This window comes from Corella eumyota, chromosome 1, assembly GCF_963082875.1.
Source record: "Corella eumyota chromosome 1, kaCorEumy4.1, whole genome shotgun sequence".
Lineage (NCBI taxonomy): Eukaryota > Metazoa > Chordata > Ascidiacea > Phlebobranchia > Corellidae > Corella > Corella eumyota.
In genome coordinates this window covers 11,584,488-11,606,329 of record NC_137490.1, presented here as the reverse complement: position 1 = coordinate 11,606,329, position 21,842 = coordinate 11,584,488, and the positions used below count along the sequence as shown (strand labels likewise).

Here is a 21,842-nt window from a genome sequence, read left to right as displayed (position 1 = left end):
AGAAAGGTTTGTTTATTAATATTTACTCTTAAAGAAGCCAGGGTATAACACACTATATCTATAATTTTATTTTGTAGTTTAAAAAAGTACAAAATTACATTTGAGTAACAGAAGTACTATGTAATGTTTTTTAGGTCTTCCATTTTTGTGTGATAATAATCAGACTTTTTGTTGTTTAATATTTAATTCATTTTTTTCAACAAATTTCTTTAAAAGTTTTTTTTTTGTTTGTTTAAAAGCATCCTCCTTACTTAAATTTGGGTCGTTTTCTAACGCAATTCGAAAACTATGAGCAAATCTAAAGAAAAAATTTATTAGGATTAACAACTTTTTCAGAACAAATAATTTTGTTAAAATGATTTTAATTGATAACTTACTCTTGCACAAAACTATGGGAAGGGTCTGTTTGATTTGGACACAATGAAGCAATGCTTTGGGAGAGTTCTAAATTTTTATGAACAAGCTGTGAAGCATTTCTAAACATATTTAAAATGGATTTATTAATTTAATAAAAATACCTTATTACCAACTATATACATGTATACATGCTTTTTGTGGTGTGCAGGTGATTTATTGCAGGCAAAAATTGGTTGCAAGTTGCAACCATATACCAGTTTAAAGAAATTACCAAAGTTAAAACCTGAAGGCCATAGATTTTAAACAATTTTACATTGTCTTTATCAAAAAAAGTAATTACAAATGAGTAATAAGAATTTAGTTATATTATTAAAGAAATTAAATCATAAATTTATAACTAACATAATAGCCCAGTCTTCGGGGTAGAAAATTGGACGAACTTTATCTTCAAATCTTACATCGCCAAATTCATCTGGTTCTGTATTTTTTTTATAAACTGGTTCACGAACTGGTGGAAATGCTTTGTAAACGTCAAACCAAAGTGGTTTTTCTGCAGCACTCATGGCATTGGTTTTAAGTAAATCCTGACATCTGAAAAAATAAAAGAAAGTATTTGTATAATAATGTAATCAATACTGGGATTAAGTAATTAGGAAACTTTTTTTACCTTGAAAAAATTGAGCCAATCCTGTGCAGTCTACTTCCTAAGCCAGACATGTTAATTACATTAAAACATTAAGCAAACGTAGCTATTTTATCTCTTTACTTGGTTTAATTATCTAAATATTCCTAATGTAAAAGTGCAAATCGTTATCAGTGTTTGTTATTTGATTTCTGCCACAAACAACAAGCTGCCAAATGTAAAATATCTTTAAATAAAAAGGTCTCTAACTTTAAAAACAAATAAATTAGTCCACAAACTTTCGTTTAGTAAAATATATTTTGACACAAACTACATAAAATGTAAGTAGGTATGTAACTGTGCTATATTAAACTATAAAATTGTTGCTTAACTATTTATTATTCATTGTCCAATGGTATGTGTGTTATGAAATGTTTTTTTTAAATCGTTTTAGTTGCCTTGATGTATTATTTACTGAATATATATATTATGTTATTGTTCCTTTTCCAAAACATCTTTACGTAAAATTAAAAAAAAAAACATTTTCAAATTTAAGAAAATAAATAAAGATTCTCATGGGCAATGAGCTTGGTTTACATTAGCAGGTGGTTTAAACCCTTAACAAAAGGGGTCCTGGGTTTTATCCAAGCCCTTTTGGTTATTTTGTAGCGCAGATTAATCTGTGAAATACTTCTATCGAGTAAATAAACATAGATGAGTTTTTAAATTTTGTCCGATTGTCTAGTCACTAGACAAGACTCTCTGACTCTAAGTGTCTAGCATCTGAGCATCTAGTTACATACTGCAAAGTAATTAATATTATTCTGAACACCCAAAAACAAATTCCAGAATGGATCGGTTAAACAAATGTTACTTTTTTTTAGTTAGGCTGGAAAAGTGCCTATTACATCAAATTAAAAAAATATATAAATAAAAAACTTTAACTAACGCACATGCAACTTGTAATTAATTAGGGGATTTTCACCTCCACTGTAAATGTAGCTTTAGTGCCAACTTGCGGTAAAAAAAACTATAACAGAATAGATTTAGCATTTATTGAACTCACAATGAAACTTATTGGAAGAGAAATAAAAAACACAAAATTATCTAGGGAGCACAATCATGCAATTAGGCATTTTAACAGTTAAATAAAGATAACAGAAGTAGTTGGAAACGATTTATTTAAACCACTCAACCCTGACTACGAAGCAGACCAACTGTTGTACACGTAAAGTCTACTAATTTTTTTGTAATTTTTTTTCCAGAATGATAGACAAAAAATCGAGCTAAGAATCATTCCAAGCAACGGCAAAACGATTGAGGTTATTACTGCTGTGCTATTAACCACTCTTTCCCGCATCACTTTGCCAACTTTACCGCCTTCGATAATATCATAAAAGCATTCAATGGTAGAATTAACGACACCCCACTTATACGCGTAAGAGTAAATATCAGACAGAAGTATATTAGTATCATTAAAACAACGATCAGGTAAGTACGAGCATCTTCGATAGAGATAATCGTTCCCAACAAAGTTTAATTCGTTCTGAAACATCAATTTTGCGTCGATGGCGCTTAAGCTGAAGTTTGCGGCTTCTGATCGATTGGAAAAAGTGTAGCCAGATGCATTTTCCGGTACCACATATATTTGCAGGCAAGGATAATACCAAGGTTTGCCGTTGCTATGAAGGGAATCAACATAGCATGATGTATTGCCATTAAGTATGGTGTTTATTACTGCGAAAAAACAAATATTAAAAAAAAAACTTACATATTAAATAATAACAAGAAAAAGACGATTTTTAAAAACTAAAAAAAAGTAGACTGTTTAAAAATCTTTAAAAAATACTATAAATTTATTAGCAAATTTTTTTTAACTACACTTATGTTATTTTATTAAATCAATAAATACCTTTACATTTTCCCTGCACAAAAGTACGGCTGTACAAACCAGGCGTTACAGTTATGATAGTAAATACAAGGCACTCAAATGAAGCGAAAAACAAAAGCGTTGAAAAAGACAAAAGTATTTGATTAAATTTTGGAAACACTGACGATGCGCTGATTCTGATGCCTGAAAAAAATGACATTTAAAAAAATATAATTGCCAGTCTTTATTGATTATTATTTACAATTAAAAAAACAGCCTAGTACAATTCTATGTATTGTGAGGCAAATTTAACAGAAATAATTTGCTTCTAACTGCTTGGTCGATTGTTGAATTTGTATTACATTACCTTTAGTTGAATTTATATATCTCATTTTACATAGTAACTTCTCAAACATTACAAATAGCAGTTTTACTCCCTTCTACCTGCAGGTAAATTGCACGTAGCTTACTATGCGCGCAGTACCAATAACTCAATGTATACCAAAGTGCGTACATTTTATATACAATAATTATCAATCATTTCCTATTAGGCGATTTAAACTTCCCGCATAGCTGCACTGGTTCTAAAGTAATATATTTTTAATTAAAACAATTTAAAAAATCATAGTTTTTGACTCACCTTTATAATAAGCGTTGCTAAACTCAATATTTCTTATTTTGGTCATGTTTAAGGTATAATACCTACAATGATCGTTACGAGCTTTTAAAGAATGATAACGACCCTAAATACTGACGGCTTTTGTTTAGCAGCCTTTAAGGACTTTTATACATTTATACAAATTTTTTATGGATTACGTTAATAAAATAATCCTCATATAAAGATGTCAATGTTTGTATAGCAGTGGAGCGCATACAAATTAAGGCCAGTTTGTTTTGAGGGCGCTTATATATCATTTCATTTGGTCGATACTAATAGAATTCCAGTTCAAAAAAGCGGCTGAGTTACATTTTATAATCAGATCTATGGTAATTCTGTTTAAAAACGCTCAAAATTCGTGTAATTGAAACGCTTGTATAATATATCCGTCGTCTAATTGTAACAACAAGTCGATATCAATTGCGCTGGTTAAAATAAATTAAACATTAAAAAGTTAAGTGTTTTCTATGATATTTTAAAGCCTACCAATGTGAGTAAAATTAACTTGTTGTATAAAAATATTTATTTTACTCATGTTATTGAGTTTAATTTTTATCGATTAGAACGCTACGCCTGCTTAAAATTTTAGTGTTTAATAAACGCGCACTAATTTAATCCTTTACGCATAAGGCCAATATCGCTTCATTTATAATTTACGTTATCCTGGCATTTTTTGCAATTAATGCAATTTAGGCAAAATGTATTAAATTTCTTAAAGTGTTTTGCACACTTTGCTTACCTAAGCCATTTGCTGATGAATTTGGCATTTTTCTAGTTGGTGGCGGGCGCCTTTGTTGGTGATTGTGGCTGTCAATTTTTCGATGAAATTTCCATAACCTTGCAGGCTTCGATTGCTCTGATACCTGCTGGCGCATATTGATTGTGCAATAAAAATCAACGAAAACTAATATATTTATAAGAACTTATAATTTTTATATTTCTGTAAAAAAAGTAGTTATAAGTAAAGTAGTTATACCTTAATTTTAAATTTGTCAAATATACTGCGGACTCTTCGTAGTCCTAAAAACTTAAATAAAACAATAAAACCGGTAATTAATATTTAAAAAATTAAAAACTTCAAGTTTAAAATTTCCCAACAATTTACGCTGATACAAAAACAAAAAACTGGTAAACTTAGGTAAAATGTTTATATTTTGCGATTTGCGGCTGTAGTACATTTGTAATAGCAATATTATTTATCATAAGAATATCATCCTTTACAAAAAATAATAACAAACTAAATTCTGACGTTGATATTTACCATTCTAAATCCGCCTAAATAAAGAATTTACTCACTACTGCAGGTGGGTATACTTTGATTAGCTTCCATTCAATAACAACGTCTAACTCAATTACAGAACAATTAAAAAAACACCTTTGCGTCTGCTCATGCCACTAAGCTTATGATTGCAATTTAAAATTTTCATTTTCTATTACACGGTCAAACCGCCGCGATATTTAAAAACCTAAAATTAAAACTTGGCGTCCCTAGAGTGAAGCACCTATTAGTGTTTTACTTTTTATTGAAATGCCAATATAGAATATAGGCATCCTGTTTCAGAAGCAAGTGTCATTCGTCAAATTAGACATTTCTGTACAAAAAATCGTTACACTCCCGTCTTAGCTGTTTTTAATAAAACCCTATATGCATATTCATTCTATTATTGATCAATCAATTGTGCTGGTCTAATTTTACGCCAATGTGAAAGCATATAGTCTAATTGAGAACATGAATTTACCTATTTACACATAACAATGCAATTTACTTTTGTGATGTAGCAAAACTGCTACTATAAAGTGATAGCTAGCTTATTACTGATAGGCTCTAATTCAAAACAAGCGCTGATTTTCACTGATGCAAAACGTTAAGGTGCCTATCGTGTAACTTGAGCCTAAAATTGCAAACAATTTTGAGCTATTAAGCGTGCCTGACAAATCTCAGTCAATAATGTAAAATAAAAGGCGCCGCGCCTAATGAATCAATCTACAGAACCTATTGTGTGTGGAAACAATGTACTTGCCTCAGGCCTCTAGCCTACCACAGAAAATCGAGAAACGACATGTTAACTGAAACAGTAATTAACAGTTATTTAATTAAAATTTAACCTACCTAAACAAGATATAAAATAATGACTTATTTACTCAGTATGTTAACCTTCTTAAATATCAACCGTAACAAAAAAATATAACAACTATGAGGCATCTTGGCTAGGTTTTATATCGAGATTGTACTAGTATTAGCGTTCTAAAGAAATAATCGTTTAGAAAAAGTATAAATAAACTGTAAAACACCTAAAAATTGTTTGTATTAAATACCTTAAATTGGCTACAGGCCTAGTTCAGTATAAATAAACATATGACGTTGATTTATTGCAGAAAGGTGATTTAATCCTAATTAAAGAATACGTATTAAACGAAATCATGGTCTATTGATTTGTTTAAACAAAAATACCAAACAAAACCCAATTTTGCGTAGTAATAATATATTTTATTGAGCACAAATTCAAACAAATCTTAGGGTAACAAACATTTTAACCGCAAAGAAACGAGGCGGTTTAAAAAGCCCAATAAAAAGAGACCTTCGCTCAAACGACACAAAAATCATACGAAACAAAAATTTATATTTGCACCTCGCTTGAGTTGAACGACGAAATAAAACAAGGCTTTTGACAAATAAAATAAACTAGAAACGCAAGTGATTAACGGGAAATACATTGGAGCCTTGGAATAAAACGTTAAAGAGGGGGAAGTGGGACGTGTTTCTACTATAGAACTAACCTACTTTTATTCACTTAAACTTATGGTAAAAGCACCCATTTTAAAAATAGACAGCATTTTCATTCAATTTTTGACAGGCATTTTAAATATGTAGTCCATTAAAATTAATGGTAACTTGTAAAAAAACTTAAATAACAAATTAAAAAAAAACACTTATGCATTTGGTGTTAGCAGTAGCCTTTAAAACAAAGGCAAATACAATTTTTTAAGAACAAATCAATTTAAATATATATTGAAGAAAAAAAATAAAAATTGACCTTAATAATTACTGTAGTCATGAATTTAAAAAAAAATCAATTAAACTTTAATAGAATATGAAATAAATGAATTTCAGTGTTATAAACGGATTATGTATATATGTATAAAAAGTTTAAATTAACTTAAAGAACCTTAATAGTTTACAAAGGGTTTGATCACAATTTTTGTTATAAAAAAAGAAATCTGCTATTTCAAATTGCAGTTAATTTTGACATCACATTGTTTGACAATATCACAGAAAAAAGTGCAATAAACCACATTATTTGAATTGTAAGACGCCCGCAAACAAAATAAACTGATTTTAACCAGAATTTGAAATTAAATTGATTTAGAAGAGCATTTTCCTGAGGTTCTTAAAACTTAGTGTTGAACCAAAAATAAATAAACAAACATCCATCTTAGTCTGGTATAAACTTTGCCATTGATAAAACAGTGTAAAATACAAAAAAGTTCAAAGAGACCAAACATAAATATATATATCTAGCTGAAAAAGATCAAGAGTTCGAGATTTTCGAGTAAAAACGGTCACATTTTCGAATCCTAGTTGCTTTCAAAAGCACAAGACCTTTTCTTCTTTCACAAACATTATTTTGGCTAGTGATCGGATAAGCTGCCAGAAATAATAGTTAAAAAAGGGATCAGTTCCTTTTTCATAGCGGGCCGTTTACCGATATCTTATTATTATCCGATGACGATGTCACTTCATTATTTTGAACAGATTTATCACATTTTGCTGAGGGATTAGGTGCGTCCCCGACATTTGCTTTATCAGCTTCTGTTACTTGTGGTCCAGTGCTCGATTCCACGACATTGCAGGCTTCGCTGGATTGAACTTTGTCAACATCTTCGGTTTTCAAATTGTCTGGAATTATTTGAACTGTTATCTCCTCCACAGATTGATTGGAACTATCTATTTTCTGGGTGTCGTCAACTTTTTCGGTTATTGTTTCAACGGTTGTTGATACTTCTGCAGTTTCATCACCACATGCACTTTGAACTTCCACTTCTGGAACTCTTTCATCGGTTTGAGCTTCGATAGTTTGTGCCACAGAATCACTTGAATTTTCTGGGATATCTTCTTTACCCTCCTCATTTTTGGGATCTTCAGCGATCTGTTGGGAAGATGAATCTTCCGTATCCATGGCAACCTGGACATCAGTTTGGTCATCTTTTTCTTTTGTTTCGACTTGAGGTGACTCAGAGACCTTTTCTGAGTTTTCACTTGAGGAAACCTCATCTTGAGTTTCCATCTCAATTTCGCTTGGCGTTGTTTGAACTAGAGTTTGAGTAAAGGGGTTTGAGGGGGATAGAATGATGGTTTTTGGGGGGTCAATTTCTTCATTTTCTGGTTGTTTTTTGCTGGCTTGAGGGGAATTGCCTGATTCAACAGCAACTTCCATACTTTCAACACTAACAAAATGAAAAAATTTATAACTTTACGAAGTTTTGTGTCAATTTGTGTTAAATTTTATTTTATGTATGTGGCACAAACATAATTTGTTGAACAGTTTAACTTACTTAGCTTGTGATTCCGTTTGTTCTTTATTTTCATTAAAACTGCTTGGAACCGCTTCTTTGTCTAAATAAAATTAAACCATATTTAATTACAGTAAATGTAGCTTTAGGCATATATATTACCTTCTTGTTCTGGCTTACTTGTATCAGTGGACGATGCGATATCATTTTCTAAAGATTTCTTATCCTCAGAACTGAAAAATCACACAAAAATTATGGTTAAAAAAACAAAAAAAACTTTAAAACAATTAATTTGAAGCTCATTATATATAGTTAGGATTTTCTTAAATAATTTCCAATACCTGTGATTGTTATCAAAATCTGCCCAGTTGTCTTTCATTTCCCTAAGATCACTTCCACCCTCCTTTAATATTAAATAATTAAATTATTAATTTTTTACCAAAAATATTAAAATTCACCTTCACTAATTTTTTTAAACGTTATTTATCCTTAACGTGAGAAAGCTGACTACTCAGCCTATATTTAACATTAAAACTAACATTCGGTCACATTAAAACCAAATCCCAGTTTTAAGTTGCCCATAATGTTTTTTAAGACCAATGACCAGTTAGTAATGCTTTATTATTAACCAGTTGATTGGTTTTTAAGCTAGGAATGATTAAGTAATGGTAGTAACATACTTGAACAACACTAAACCAAGTTACTGGGACAAAAAATTAACAATTTTAAAAACGTTAGGTAATAACAAACAGTTGATATAAATACGCTTGCAAGACTTACAATAGGAGTGTCCCATATCGAAGTAAAGGTTGTGACGTTTTGTGAGCCATCAGTGGGAGAGTTAAATTTAGTGGAACTTCGTTCTTCAGTTTTTTCATCATCAAATGTAGCAGTCCATTCTAACAAAAGAAAAAATAAAAGTTAGTAAAATTTGAGGATCTCCAAAACAATTAAAAATTTTCAGTCTGACCAGTTTTTATTTTACGCATTTTTTTCCTTGGGTTAAAACTTAGTTTAAAAAATTTGCACTACTATACTATTATGATATAATTTTAGTTTAATTTTATTGCCTAAGTTTTTGTATAAAATGAAACTGTTAAGCAAAAAAATTTTTTTTGTATAAACTGAAACTGTTAAGCAAAAAAAAATAATTTTTTTAATTTTTCCTTTTTTTTATTTTTTTACCTTGATTTCCCGAAGAAGTGTCCATCTCCTCAACAGCGTGAGGTATTTTAATTGTACGAGATTCACTCTCAAAACTTTCATCTCCATTATCTGCATTCTCTCTGTTTTCACAATTATTTTTCAGTCACATTTTTTTAATACAAATATTATGTTTCGCCCTTTATTTGACTAAAAAACATTCACACTTTTAGAAGATTTTTGCATAATTATTTTTCCAAAATTAGCATAAAGTAATAACATCATTGACAAAACTCTTCATTATTAAAACAATTAATTTTATTTCTGTCTGTAGCTATAGAATTTTATCATTTAAATTTATAAAAATTTAGTTTACCTGGCAATGTTGGTAGGTGTCGGGGGATTGGATTGAGTTCCCTCTTGTTTAAAAGGTGAATTGACATTTGTGATTACAAAATCGTCATCAGCTAAAAATTAAAGTGGTGGCATAACAGATGGTAATTAAATTAAAATATTTTGTTTAATTATATATATATATAAATCAAATTAACAAACAAAGTAAACTAATTAGTGAATGTAAAAAAACAACAGTACTAAAAATTTATTTTGTAAGAATAATCTGTTTTGCAATAAATTTAATTTATTTTATACATATCAAATTTATAAAAACAGAAATTTATACCCATGTTTAGTTTAAAATTTTTGTTTACATATTTTTTATTGTCGTAAAAAAATGATTTTACATTAAAACTTACTTGTATCAGGAGTGATGACTTTATCCTCATCTTCATCACTACTATCTCCAAAGTTTGGAAGACGATCGTTACAAACTGTCTCAAATAAATTCTGGTTCGCCTTTTAATGCAGGAAAAAATGTAAGTTAAAAAAAATATTTTATTTTTAATTACTGCTTTTATTACCAGATTAAAAAAGGTAAAAAAAATAATATCACATTAAATATTTTATTTTAGGTAGTTAAATATTTACAAATTTTAAACACTTAATAGACCTCGGCATAAAACAACTAAAAAAAGTTGTTAACAATACCACATAATGTAATTGTACCCAACTACACCATAATTTGGATTTTATTTTTTCAATAACAAGTTTTTTTTTCAATTTAGTCTATTTACTAACCCTCCAACCAAAAAATCACTTACAGTATTTGTGCTGGACTTGATTTCAAAATCGACCATGTTGATTTTGTCAAACCTGAAACAGTTTTAATGATTAATTTCTTAAAACACACACTTCTTTACCACACCTATGTTAATTGCTGTTTGCTATTATAAATTCCTTTACATTTTAGGTACTTTAAAAAAGAATTATATCAAACTTTAATATATTTAATTATATTAGTTATAAAGGCTATCTTTTAAAAAAAAAGTTTTTTAATCACATAAAAAATCATTTTTAAACCAGTTTTGATAAACTGAATACTTATGCCCTCAAGTTTTTGTTGTGCTCAAAACTCACTTGTCGGATGGTTCTTGCTCGGTGAAGTCTCCGTCGTTGAATCCAAACTGGTCAACAAAATTCAATTGGATTTGTTGTAGTTGGTAGTCGGTGAATGCCTGGCAAACGCACAACATTGGCAAAGTCTCTCAACACATTTTTTTATTCGGGGGGAAATATTTTTGTGTTTTTTTTTGCAAAAATAATACTTTCATGCTTTGGATCATCAGTTTTTTTATATGTTTTGTTTTGATTTGATTTTTTTAACAAAATTAAAAAAAAATTAAGGGCCAATTTTAAAATGTTATTTTTTTTGATAAATTAACAATTTTCGGGCATTTAAATTTTTGAGCATTTAATTTATATATCAAGTAAAAACCAAAATAAATGAGCACACCAAAAGGTTTTTAGTCTAATTTTAGTGACTAGTTAAAACAACTAAAAAAATTAATTACCAAGCAAGCAGTTTAGTGGCAGAGCAAAAAAAGTTTCAAATTTTTTCTTAAAGGTAAAAAATTTTAAAATTTAAGTCGGAGCTTTTATCGCCTTATCACATGCAAAATAGAATGCAAGTGTAGTAAAAAAATGATAAAAGCCTTTAATTTTGTAACTATCAACTTATTAAGGTACCAAACAAACAAAAATGCCAACTTTTAGCTGCAACAGAGACACTTTGCACAGTTGTGGGTGAGCCAAAGCATAAAGTATTAGCAAAATAACAATGGGGTGATCGATTTATAATGACAAAATACTTAACATTCAAAAAATAATAAATGACATTTAATTTTTTAATTTTAATTCAATATATTTTAATATTGATAAATATGGAAATAGTCATTTGAAAAAAAAAATTCAAATGCTATGCATTCATTCTCAATTGTAGGTTTAAAAATAAATCAAAATTTTAAATGATCTGGTAAGTATCAAAAGTGGACAGCCTTATTTAAATAACTCCCTACTTAAAATGGTGTCAGAATATAAAACTAGGGCAATTATGATTATCTTTGTAAATATATATAAAACAAATTAGTATTTCCACACATTTTGCTAATCCCATATGTCAGATAGCATCACATTATTAATAATACCAAACAAAAGTTTACAAATAACTTTATATGATCAACTGTAATAATGTGATGCTATATGCTACATGTTCTAATAATCACAGACCCCAAAAAAAACACAAAAAAATCAATCCAACAAAAAATCACCTGGTGTGCTGAGTCGGAGGAGAAAGGGATGTTGTTATAATCACCATCCCCATCATCATCTGAAGAGAAGTGCATCGGGTTGTGTCCTCCCAACTCTCTGCTGTTCCTCTCGTTCATCTCAGCAAGAGGCTCGGCGACAAATTTTTGCCATCTTCCTTGATCCTCTTCGGGCATCCCTATTAAAATAAAAAATTGTTTTTTAATTATTAAAAATTCGAATTAATGCTTTTTATATTTGTTATTTGTTTAGAAAAATAAATTTTATTTATCATGTAAAAGTAATATTTAGTTAAAAGTTATATATTTATATATAATTTAATGTTTTAAGTGTTTTAAAATAATACCTTTAAATCAAAATACACTAAAAAAACAACCCCTTCCTAAAAAAAAGTGTTTTAAATTCTTTAAATAATCAACTCATGACATCATAACACCCACACACCAACTAAAAAAAATTTTAAACTGAAGCCTACTGTACTGTTTTTAATAGAACCATTTTTAAATTAAAAAAAATAATAATATATATTATATACATCAGATAAAGATAACAGATAAAAGCTTATTGGTATAAAGTATTGGTTACTACAAAAATGCTGTTCTGCTACGAAATAAAATTTAAAAAACTACAGTTTAAAAAAAAGTTTTACAGCTACCATGACACACACAAAGACTAAACTTAATTTTTACAAAAAATTAAACTAAATTTTTTGGCAAGTTTTAACAAACAAAATTAACCTACCTTCGATAAATTGTCGAATTCTTTGTGAATTGGTTCCCTTCTCCATGTTTTCTATAATGTGGTTTGTTATGAGAGTTAAGTGGCCCATATTTCCCTTCCTGTGACCTCCATCCTCCGTTTCGTGAATTCTGTTATCCTCCCATGCCTCCAATATTCGTTGGATTAATCGACAATCTTCGAAGAGCTGTTGTACAAAAATGTTTTAAAATAACATTAATACCCAAGTTATTTTTTTATTATTTAAGATTTTAAAAGTATATACAAAAACCATAGAGAATTACATAATGGGGTAATAACTTTGACAAACTTAATTAACCTTAAACTTAAACAGCTGAACATTAATAACTATAATTCCAATATTTAAAATTAATTATAATTAAACTAAAAATTTAGCATCAATTACTTTCTAACAAAACAACAACTCTAACTAAAAACCCAATAACATTAACATACGTGAGTTAGAAGTGGAGCAACTTTTCTTGGATGATCCTCATCCGAATCTTCCTCCTCTTCCTTGTTTTGCTCCGGAGTTGGATTATCACTATTTGAGTAAACAGGAGCTCTAGCTGTTGTCACGGTAACGGCATTACCCAAAACAGTTTGAATACACTGCACCACTTGGGTGTGCAAAAAGTTGTTGTATTCAAATCGAAAAAACAAATCCTAAAAATAAAATTTAATCAAGATTTTTAGGTTTTTATTTATAAGCCAAATATGCAAACTAAAAATACGCATAATTGAGTCATAACATGGTCATTATACATAAAAAAATTCCAAATTATTGTTTATATGAACAAATAAAAGTTTATTTTTAGACTTAAGTTTTATTTTTGAAACAAGAAACCAAATGGTTTAACTAAACAAAATTTAATCATTATACAAGTATAATTTAACATAAAACAGCTATTATCAAATGACAAAAACCCCAAGTAGTTTTAGTTAAACGAAAAAACTGTTAAACTTAGACAGAACTTATTCTTAAAAAATATCAATAACAAACAATGAATGCGAAACACGTAAATGTATCATACCAAGAGAGCATTAAAAATCTGTAGCTGGGACAGTTGAACATTGATATTGTGAGTGTTGGTGATTAGAATAGAAGAAAGAAGTTTACCGACATGTAACCTAGTGTTGCCCAATGGTGGATCAAGCTCGCCAAAGGTGCAATGCATGGCATCCCTCTACAAATAAAAGAAATGTGTTGTTTAACAGAGCAACCCTTGGGCAATAAAAGTTGACATTCAGGGATTAATCACTCATGCCCTGGCCTTGTTTACATAAAGCGATTACGATATTGAGCTATTGCTTTATATAGACAAAAGCTAATGAATAACTAGCTTGGTATGTTACATATTACATAAAGTTTGACCTAAAGTACAAATAACCTTTTAATTGATGATAAAATTATTGTTTTTTCAAATGAAACAACAAGAAATTTTTTGAAATGTTACCTTTGGTGGTGATTCCAGTAATTTATGAAATTCAGGCAAACGATCACTTAAACCGTGTAAAGTTTTAGAAACCCCGCAAGCCAACCGTTCAACATCTAACTGTGTTAATTCTGGAGCCATTTCAGGAAAGCTAGCAATATAAATTTTATTGGAAATAATCAATAATAAAAAATAAATTTTAGCCAACTTGAAAATATATAAATAATATGGTTTTGGGAAAATAAGAATGTGAAAAAAATACCTTAAAAAATTACCAGTATTTTATTAACATATTAGCTTAAAATTTTTTAGAATTATATTTATTTTTTTACCCAAATGGCGCAGGTCTTCTTATTTCGAGCAAAGCAAGCATTACACTTATTCCATTGATGATGACAGATTCATTTATTCCATTATCGAACATATATTTCAAAAGCAGCTGGACAGTTTCTTTTCTGCAAGTAATTTTATTAAATAATAAAAATTAAACTGTGATAAGTATATATAAACAAAAACCATTTTTGTAAATAGAAATATACTAAAAAAATTAAAAAGTTTTAACAAAATTTAGTTCAAATTTTTTTAGAAACTTAAAGTTCATTTTCTTAATTAGGGTTGGAATTGAATAGAGAATGTTTTATTGTTATTAAAATGACATTTGTTTTTGGTAAAATGTCATTTGGTAAAATGGTTTTCAATAAAATGCAATGCATAAATTATATATATATATAATATTCTTCATTTTTATGAAATAATACTTCGGACATTAAGTTTTCCTTAAAAAAATGGCAATTACAATGTTTGGTTTATATAAAAAATATATATATATAACTACTTTTCCAATGTATTTAATAAAGGATCCTCTTGTGCAGATTCTTGCATGGTGTACATGTGTTCTCGGCTTAGACGTATAATATCACACAAAGATTGGGCGCTGTTGCAGTGAAAATCCTCATCAGCATCAGGACTTATTAGAGCAATTAATCTTTCCACTAACTGGTTCTCATTTAACCACTAAAAAATTTAAAAAAGTAAAAAAAAATTTAAAAAAGAAATTGTAAAATTTTAAATAAAAAAAACCAACCACTGTAAAACTTATCTGATCTACAACTACCTTCTTATTTACAACATAAAAAGGGTTATAACACAACAAAACATATGCCCAATCATGCACCATGCTATATTATATATACAATAAGAACATGTGTGTGAGTAACTTACAGATAAGACCTGTGCTCTTAAGTCAGCAGCTTCAACACATGTTACAAGACGAAGTAATAAATCCATTATTGCAGAAGTCCCCAAATGTTTTAAAACACTTTCTAGAAAGTCTGTTTGAGTCTTTATAAATTCCAATGTCTGCAACATAGAAAAATAAAACAATACAATTTTTATTGCTACAAATATTATACATTGTATATAATTTGTATTGTATATATATACCACATACCATTTGAAAAAGATATAAGTTATTTGACACTACCTAAAAGAATTATGGTGCAAAGTCAGAAAGTGCGTATTTACTTACCGGTTCAGGTTTTCTGGATAACAAAATTCCGACAACTTTAGAGAAAAAACTGGCAAGCAATGGATTTAACGGAGAATCTCGTTCCAAAAACGAAAATAACTTCTCACGTAAACTCTGCAATTTAAATAATAAACAAGTTGGTAAATACTATTTAGATTTTTATTTAAAAAACTACAACCAAAAAGTGTGAAAAATATTATGCAAAGTCAGCGGTAGAACTTGATTACTATATCCTACCTCTGTTTCTCCGAGTACATCATTCATCTGAGGGACATCAGAAGTAAGAAGTTCGCAAGCAAGGTTCGGATACTTATATTTAGTTGCTTCTTCTGCATCTTCTGTGGGCTCCGTTATGATCAAGTTCACCAACTCGTCCATCACCTCCATTTTACACAAACTAAAAAATGATAAAAAAAACAATTTAAATTCAAGAACTTCATTTTAACACAAACTTCATTTTAACACAAACAAGAACTTCATTCAACACAAAAAATTGCCACTCTCAAATAAATTTAAAGAGATATCGATATTGAAAATGTACCAAAATAAATCATGTGTAATGTGCCATAGTTGTGGCATGTTTAAGAACAAAAATAAAACAAAAAAATACATTTGGTATATATATTTAATATTTTACTGAAAATCATGACATAAATCACGTTAGAATTTAATCATAATTTATAAAAAGCTTTGAAAGTTGTTGTTAACTTTACTTACAACTCAACAAGTTTTGTGTTTTGTCCTTTACACTCTTGTAAAATGTCATCATCATTCATTAACTCCTGAAGGGTAATATCCTCCTTTTCAAGCAAGGTATCAATGTTGGAAGTGGTGGCAAATTTCCAAAACATGATTTTTATATTTTAATAACAATTTACTTTAAATTTTTAACTTGTCAGCTTGTATACGATTTTAGTGAAATATACAACAATAAGATAATACAAACATTCTGTAAAATTAAATAATATTTTTAGCGCCTTTGAACACATTTTTTGGCAGCTAATTTGTGCAATCTGGCAAGACGCCGACTCAAAACTGACAGTAAACAGACAAACATGTAACAAAATTTAAAAAAATTGAGGTTTGACAGTTTAATATCATTTGACAGTCTGACCATTTTATTATCAACAAATTAAAGTTTAATTTTAGTTAAAAACAAAAAAAAACAGACACTCGTACTTTAACACTCTACAGATAAGGTTAATACACATATTAAGTAATATTTATTATTTCCGCAACCAGCCTAATTAAGGTTGCGCTAAGACTTGTAAGTCAGCCTAGCGGTTCGGAACCAAGCTTTGTAAAAAGTTTGATAAGCGGCTCTGTTAAATTTAATTCCCACAGTTCCATTTAAAAATCCTATTTTAATAAAAATACTGCTTCGAGACTACATTAACAGACAAAAGTTTACAAAAAGTAAAATATTTAAATACGTTAATCTAATTTAAACAAAAAACAAAAATAATAAATATTTACAAAATAAAATAAATTGTTGCTTGTTAACTTTATTTATACTTTGTTGCTTATTAATTTTATTTATTTTAAATTATTTTCAGATTTCTCGAAATATTTTGTTTGTTGTATTATTTAAATAATTTTTTATGTTCTGACAATTTAAACATATTTATTTTTATCTAATTGAGTTGTAGACTTTTTCCCTCGGAATGTCCTAATTTATAAATTTTCCACCCGATGGAAGTATAGATTCAGTGTCAAAATTCTTTTAACTTGAGATCTATTATGTAATAGCTTAGTGGAATAGTATACAAAAGATGATAGCACATATACGTTGTTTTTAGAATAAAATAAAACTAAACTTTAACCTTATTCTTGTAGCGCATAAAATTAGGTTTTGTTTTAGGCCTTTAAAACAGATAGAAAAGTATGAATGTACTGCGTAGAAATTTAATGACTATAGTCTTAACCTCTGTAATATGTGGAATGTACATCTTTCATAATTTGCCAATTAAAAAATGTGTTCATGTACAAAAATTGAAATGTGGAAATAAACAGACGACCAGCATTTCAAATACCACTGCAAAAAGATATTCACGTGCTACTACAGTAGACACAAATTTTTACAAAAATAATAATGACAATTGTACAAAAAATCTACTAAAAGGAAATATGAACTTAAAAATCAATTATACAGGTAACTAAAATCAATTATATAGGACCCTACATGCTTCTTGGCCAATTTTTTGTAAAGAGTTTATATTAGCATCGTTATAATAATCTTTAATTTTTTTAAAGAATTTGAGAAAGGTAACTGGCCACCGACTCTTGAAGAAATTGCCGTACATTTTAATTTACATCTCAAACTAGGTGGTTACGGTTTTCGAACTGAAGAGTGTAATACAAGTACAAAAAAACTTGCTGTGATTGTTCCTTTTCGTGACCGAGAAACACATCTAAGGTAATATAAAAGATAAAAAATAATTTAAAAAAAATAGACCATTATAAATCGAAACAAGTATCTTCGTAACGTAAGAGACAGTGTAAATATTGTTAACATCGTATTCCAATTGTGAGAAACACGCATTTTCTTTTATATTCGGTTTCAGGAATAAAATTTAACAGAAAAATGTTTAAAACCCGCTGGAAAATAAATTAAAAATACAAAAATAAAATTATATGGTTTTAGCATAAATTAAAAATTGTTTGTAAAGTTTTTAAAGTAATACAAACATGAATGAACAAAAAATATCAATATTGAAGCGCCTGATAAAACTCCGTTTTAAATAAACAAACAAAATTTTCCTAAAGAAATATAAAATATTAAAGCTTCACACGCTAACGCGAAATTTCAACCAAGTACAATATTTTACCAAAATATAGTTATGTGCTATATAATACAGCGTGGTTTAAAAGTCTTCAATATATAAATCTAGATTTTTAAAAAAGTGAGAAATTTTTACTGTTAATCGTTTAATGTTAAAATCAGTTGATTTAAATTTTTTTTCCTTTTATACCTCTTTTGCGGTTCAAACGGTTTGATCAACATTTTGAAGTAACCTTTTTTTTATTAGTTAGATAAACAATTTAAAGCCTACATTAACTATTACTAGCAAATAATTTTTTATTATATTATGATTGTATAGATTTTTCCTTTACTATACCCACGAGTTGTTACAAAGACAACAACTTGAATATGTGATATTTGTGGTGGAACAAAGCGACCATGAAGTTTTTAATAAAGGACAAATGATGAACACCGGGTTCTTGTACGCCCTTAACCAATCAGGAATAGACTTCGATTGCTATATTTTTCACGACGTTGATATGATAAGCGAAGATGACAGGACGCTTTACCAATGTAAAGGTGTGTAATACGTAAGCGTTAGAAAACTTTTACAAGTTTAAAGAATGTATAAAATGTTTGATATATGAACGCAGTGTAAACAAATTACTGAAATGTTTGTTTTAGGTTGGGCAGATTAAAATAAATCTAATAATTTTTTTTTACCTAAAAATAAGAACTATTTTTTAAAGCAATTATAATTGCATTGGCGCGTCTAGAATGTAATGCATTTTTTGTACTTATTTATTTTAAATATGGAAAAACATAGGCCTTATGTAGTAAAGCCAAGTGTTTTAACCGCTGCACCACGCCAGCAGTAAAAACAAAGACTGTAACCTAATACCCTAACCCTATTTGTTTTTTACGTACTGTAATTTTAGATGACCAAGTCGTACATCTTTCAAATCGAATTGACAAATTCAAATACAAATTTTGCTGTGGCATGAGTGTTGGCGGTGTTCTAGGATTTACACGCGACCAGTTTACTAAAATAAACGGTTATTCCAATCGTTATTACGTGAGTTATGTAAAAACCACTAAACCTTTGGCATCAATGATTTTTAAGTAAGCCTAAAGTTAGAATCCTTTTTGTTATAGGGCTGGGGAGGCGAAGATGATGATATAAATTTTAGAATTCTTAAAACTGGTCAATTCACAATATATCGACCAACAGAAAGTTATTCAAAGTAAGACTTTTATTCAAAAAAAAAAAAGTTTTTCCTAGTTAATTGTAGACTGTAACTAAGGATTTATATAAACCTTACCATTTGATCTAAAAAGACTTACCCTGACATTAGTGTGGTTGTATAACGTGTTAAATAACCAGCGAATTATTTTTTGTTAGGTATGAATTATAACTTTTTTAACCAAGTTTTGTTCATTATTGTGCCATAGATTTAAGATGATAATGCACAAACACGACACCGGCAATTCAATAAATCCCAAACGCTTTTCATTGCTTGAGGACTGGAAAGACAGACAGCCAAGCGATGGTATAAACAATATGCGAAACATAGAAATCACCAAAGTAACAAAATTTTGGACTCACACAAGAATTTTAGTAAAATCAAGACCCCTTAAAAACCTTTAACAAAACTATACAACATTAACCTAAAGTATGAGGATTTGTTAATTTATGATTGCTTTTTAGTTATTTATTAGAGAAACATTTACTTCTATCTTATGTGTTGCACGCTTTAATATTGCTATTTATTAGGTATTTGTATATTTATTAGTAGTATTTATTACATAAATTTAAATCAAAAAGTTTAACGTACTTGATCAGTGTTTAGGAAACTTTTATGTTAAATGGCTTTACTAAAAGCAAAATCTAGATTACCAAAAGTTGTAAGACGTTATTTACATAACTAGTGTTTAGTGAATCACCCAAGGCTAAGATTTACCAAAAGTATGACTCACAAGTTGTTTTCCAGTCTAAGCATGAGCAGTTTTACATAAATGTTAAAATACTTATGACTTATGCTATTTTAACTTTGTACATCAGGTAAAACAAGCTAAAGGGTTTGAGACGATGTTAAAAACCATTTCTTTTAAGATTATTTTAGTTTGCACCTTTTTAGTTTTAAAACCTTTAAACAGCCATCAGCAGGAACCATGTAACTTATTTTGTGGAAGCAAAGGCGGAACGGTATCCGGTCAAGTAAGGGGGCCAGCCGGTCACCCGGGTAAGAAAGGTCCACCCGGGGCCCCAGGCGATTTAGCCTACTGCAACTGCAATGTAAATGTCGAACTTGAAGCAAGACTGGCTGCTTTGGAAATTAAAAATCAGAACTTGACAGGTAAACTTAGTAGCACAGCCTACTGTTAAACTGTTTACAGTCAATAAACAACTGTTGGGTAGAATCGTAAATTTCCAAGGTTTAGTGTTCTATGCTAAAATACTAAATTATTTTTACTATCTTATTTTTAGAATTATTAAAAAACAAACCAGTTGTTTATACGAGCTGCAAGGAAATTAAGAATGCTGACTTATCAACCGGCGACGGTATTTATACAATACAAGACTCGAATGAAATTGTGTACCAAGTATACTGTGACATGACAAATGGTGGTGGAGGATGGACTTTAGTTGCAACAATTCACGAAAACAGTGCCGGAGAAGGTATAGGAAAATGTACGGTTGGTGATAGATGGTCTAGTCAGCAAGGAAATCTTGCTGGTAGGCCTCGAGGCGAAGAAAATTGGGAAAATCGAAACACATTTGGCAACGTAGTCTCAGCAACGAGCGACGATTACAAAACCGCTGCTTATTTTGAGTTACAGGCCGAAAATATTATGATATGGCAAATAATTAAAGACACTCCAGTATCTCAATTTAACACATTGGCATATCTGCAATATAGGACGACAAACAACTTTTTGAGCCAGTACGGTGGCAATTTGTTTTACTTATACTCTGACCATTTTCCAATCACTCCACGGACCTATACTTTCCCAATAGATAGTGGGCCAAGTATTCCAGTTGTATTTGACAAAGGCGACGAGGCTTCTTTGTTGCAACATTTTCCTGCAAATGCCAAACCCAACATAGAACCAGGTTTTATTCAGGCAGGTGAAACCAATTAATAAAGTTTCGTTAACAAGTAGATTAAAATATATACTAACAACCTAAAATTTTAGTTTCGTGCTATCAGTACACACCGTGACGCGTTTGCCCTTTGCCCTGGTATAAGAAACAAGCCAACCTTTCTTTATCCATCCCAGTCTTGCCTTGGTTCAAGTGGACATACTCAAGCAAATACCTACTGCGGCGACTTCTCTGGTTTGTATCATGATGGAAGTTCAGAGTGGACTGCTGATGAGACTCTTCTGAACTCAGTGTTTATGATATTCTATCGCTAAAACTGCTCGCTAACTTGTGCTAACAATTCATTGAACATTTATACATGCAGGCTATAATTGGTGTATCGTGTATTTTAATCAAAGATTTGTAATTTTTTTGCTGAGGTGTTAAGTATATAATTATTAAAATAAAATGAACAGATTGTTACAA

The 21,842-nt window shown here is 29.4% G+C and overlaps 5 protein-coding genes across 6 annotated transcripts; 2 read left to right on the top strand and 3 right to left on the bottom strand.

Moving 5' to 3' along the window:
- LOC145741964 (small ribosomal subunit protein mS23-like) lies at positions 1–1,151 on the bottom strand. Its single transcript, XM_082559713.1, has 4 exons — positions 1,025–1,151; positions 760–948; positions 378–476; positions 1–298 (listed from the first exon to the last, which is right to left on the bottom strand). Exons 1-4 carry the CDS (start codon positions 1,072–1,074, stop codon positions 160–162), a joined length of 477 nt encoding a protein of 158 aa, XP_082415839.1. The 5' UTR covers positions 1,075–1,151; the 3' UTR covers positions 1–159.
- An 890-nt stretch (positions 1,152–2,041) lies between these two features.
- On the bottom strand, positions 2,042–4,435 carry LOC145763465 (uncharacterized). Its single transcript, XM_082574915.1, has 3 exons — positions 4,247–4,435; positions 2,892–3,053; positions 2,042–2,716 (listed from the first exon to the last, which is right to left on the bottom strand). Exons 1-3 carry the CDS (start codon positions 4,380–4,382, stop codon positions 2,181–2,183), a joined length of 834 nt encoding a protein of 277 aa, XP_082431041.1. The 5' UTR covers positions 4,383–4,435; the 3' UTR covers positions 2,042–2,180.
- A 1,544-nt stretch (positions 4,436–5,979) lies between these two features.
- On the bottom strand, positions 5,980–16,472 carry LOC145749475 (serine/threonine-protein phosphatase 6 regulatory subunit 3-like). 2 transcript variants are annotated; one of them, XM_082565252.1, is made up of 21 exons: positions 16,246–16,472; positions 15,766–15,925; positions 15,529–15,642; positions 15,222–15,359; positions 14,836–15,014; positions 14,333–14,455; positions 14,022–14,151; positions 13,599–13,751; positions 13,021–13,230; positions 12,568–12,751; positions 11,829–12,004; positions 10,639–10,736; positions 10,323–10,374; positions 9,918–10,017; positions 9,539–9,629; positions 9,205–9,305; positions 8,800–8,918; positions 8,361–8,422; positions 8,182–8,252; positions 8,062–8,122; positions 5,980–7,953 (listed from the first exon to the last, which is right to left on the bottom strand). In XM_082565252.1, the coding sequence occupies exons 1-21, from the start codon at positions 16,377–16,379 to the stop codon at positions 7,194–7,196; spliced, it is 3,216 nt and encodes a 1,071-aa protein (XP_082421378.1). In that variant the 5' UTR covers positions 16,380–16,472; the 3' UTR covers positions 5,980–7,193. The 2 variants fall into 2 exon arrangements, with proteins under 2 accessions (XP_082421378.1, XP_082421386.1); XM_082565260.1 differs by having other exon boundaries at positions 8,200–8,252.
- A 940-nt stretch (positions 16,473–17,412) lies between these two features.
- Positions 17,413–19,919, top strand: LOC145762635 (beta-1,4-galactosyltransferase 2-like). Its single transcript, XM_082574667.1, has 6 exons — positions 17,413–17,680; positions 17,782–17,944; positions 18,630–18,850; positions 19,210–19,346; positions 19,427–19,515; positions 19,724–19,919. Exons 1-6 carry the CDS (start codon positions 17,413–17,415, stop codon positions 19,917–19,919), a joined length of 1,074 nt encoding a protein of 357 aa, XP_082430793.1.
- A 370-nt stretch (positions 19,920–20,289) lies between these two features.
- LOC145758972 (intelectin-1-like) lies at positions 20,290–21,836 on the top strand. The gene is made up of 3 exons (XM_082572682.1): positions 20,290–20,628; positions 20,760–21,397; positions 21,470–21,836. Exons 1-3 carry the CDS (start codon positions 20,361–20,363, stop codon positions 21,689–21,691), a joined length of 1,128 nt encoding a protein of 375 aa, XP_082428808.1. The 5' UTR covers positions 20,290–20,360; the 3' UTR covers positions 21,692–21,836.
- The last annotated feature ends 6 nt before the right edge of the window (positions 21,837–21,842 follow it).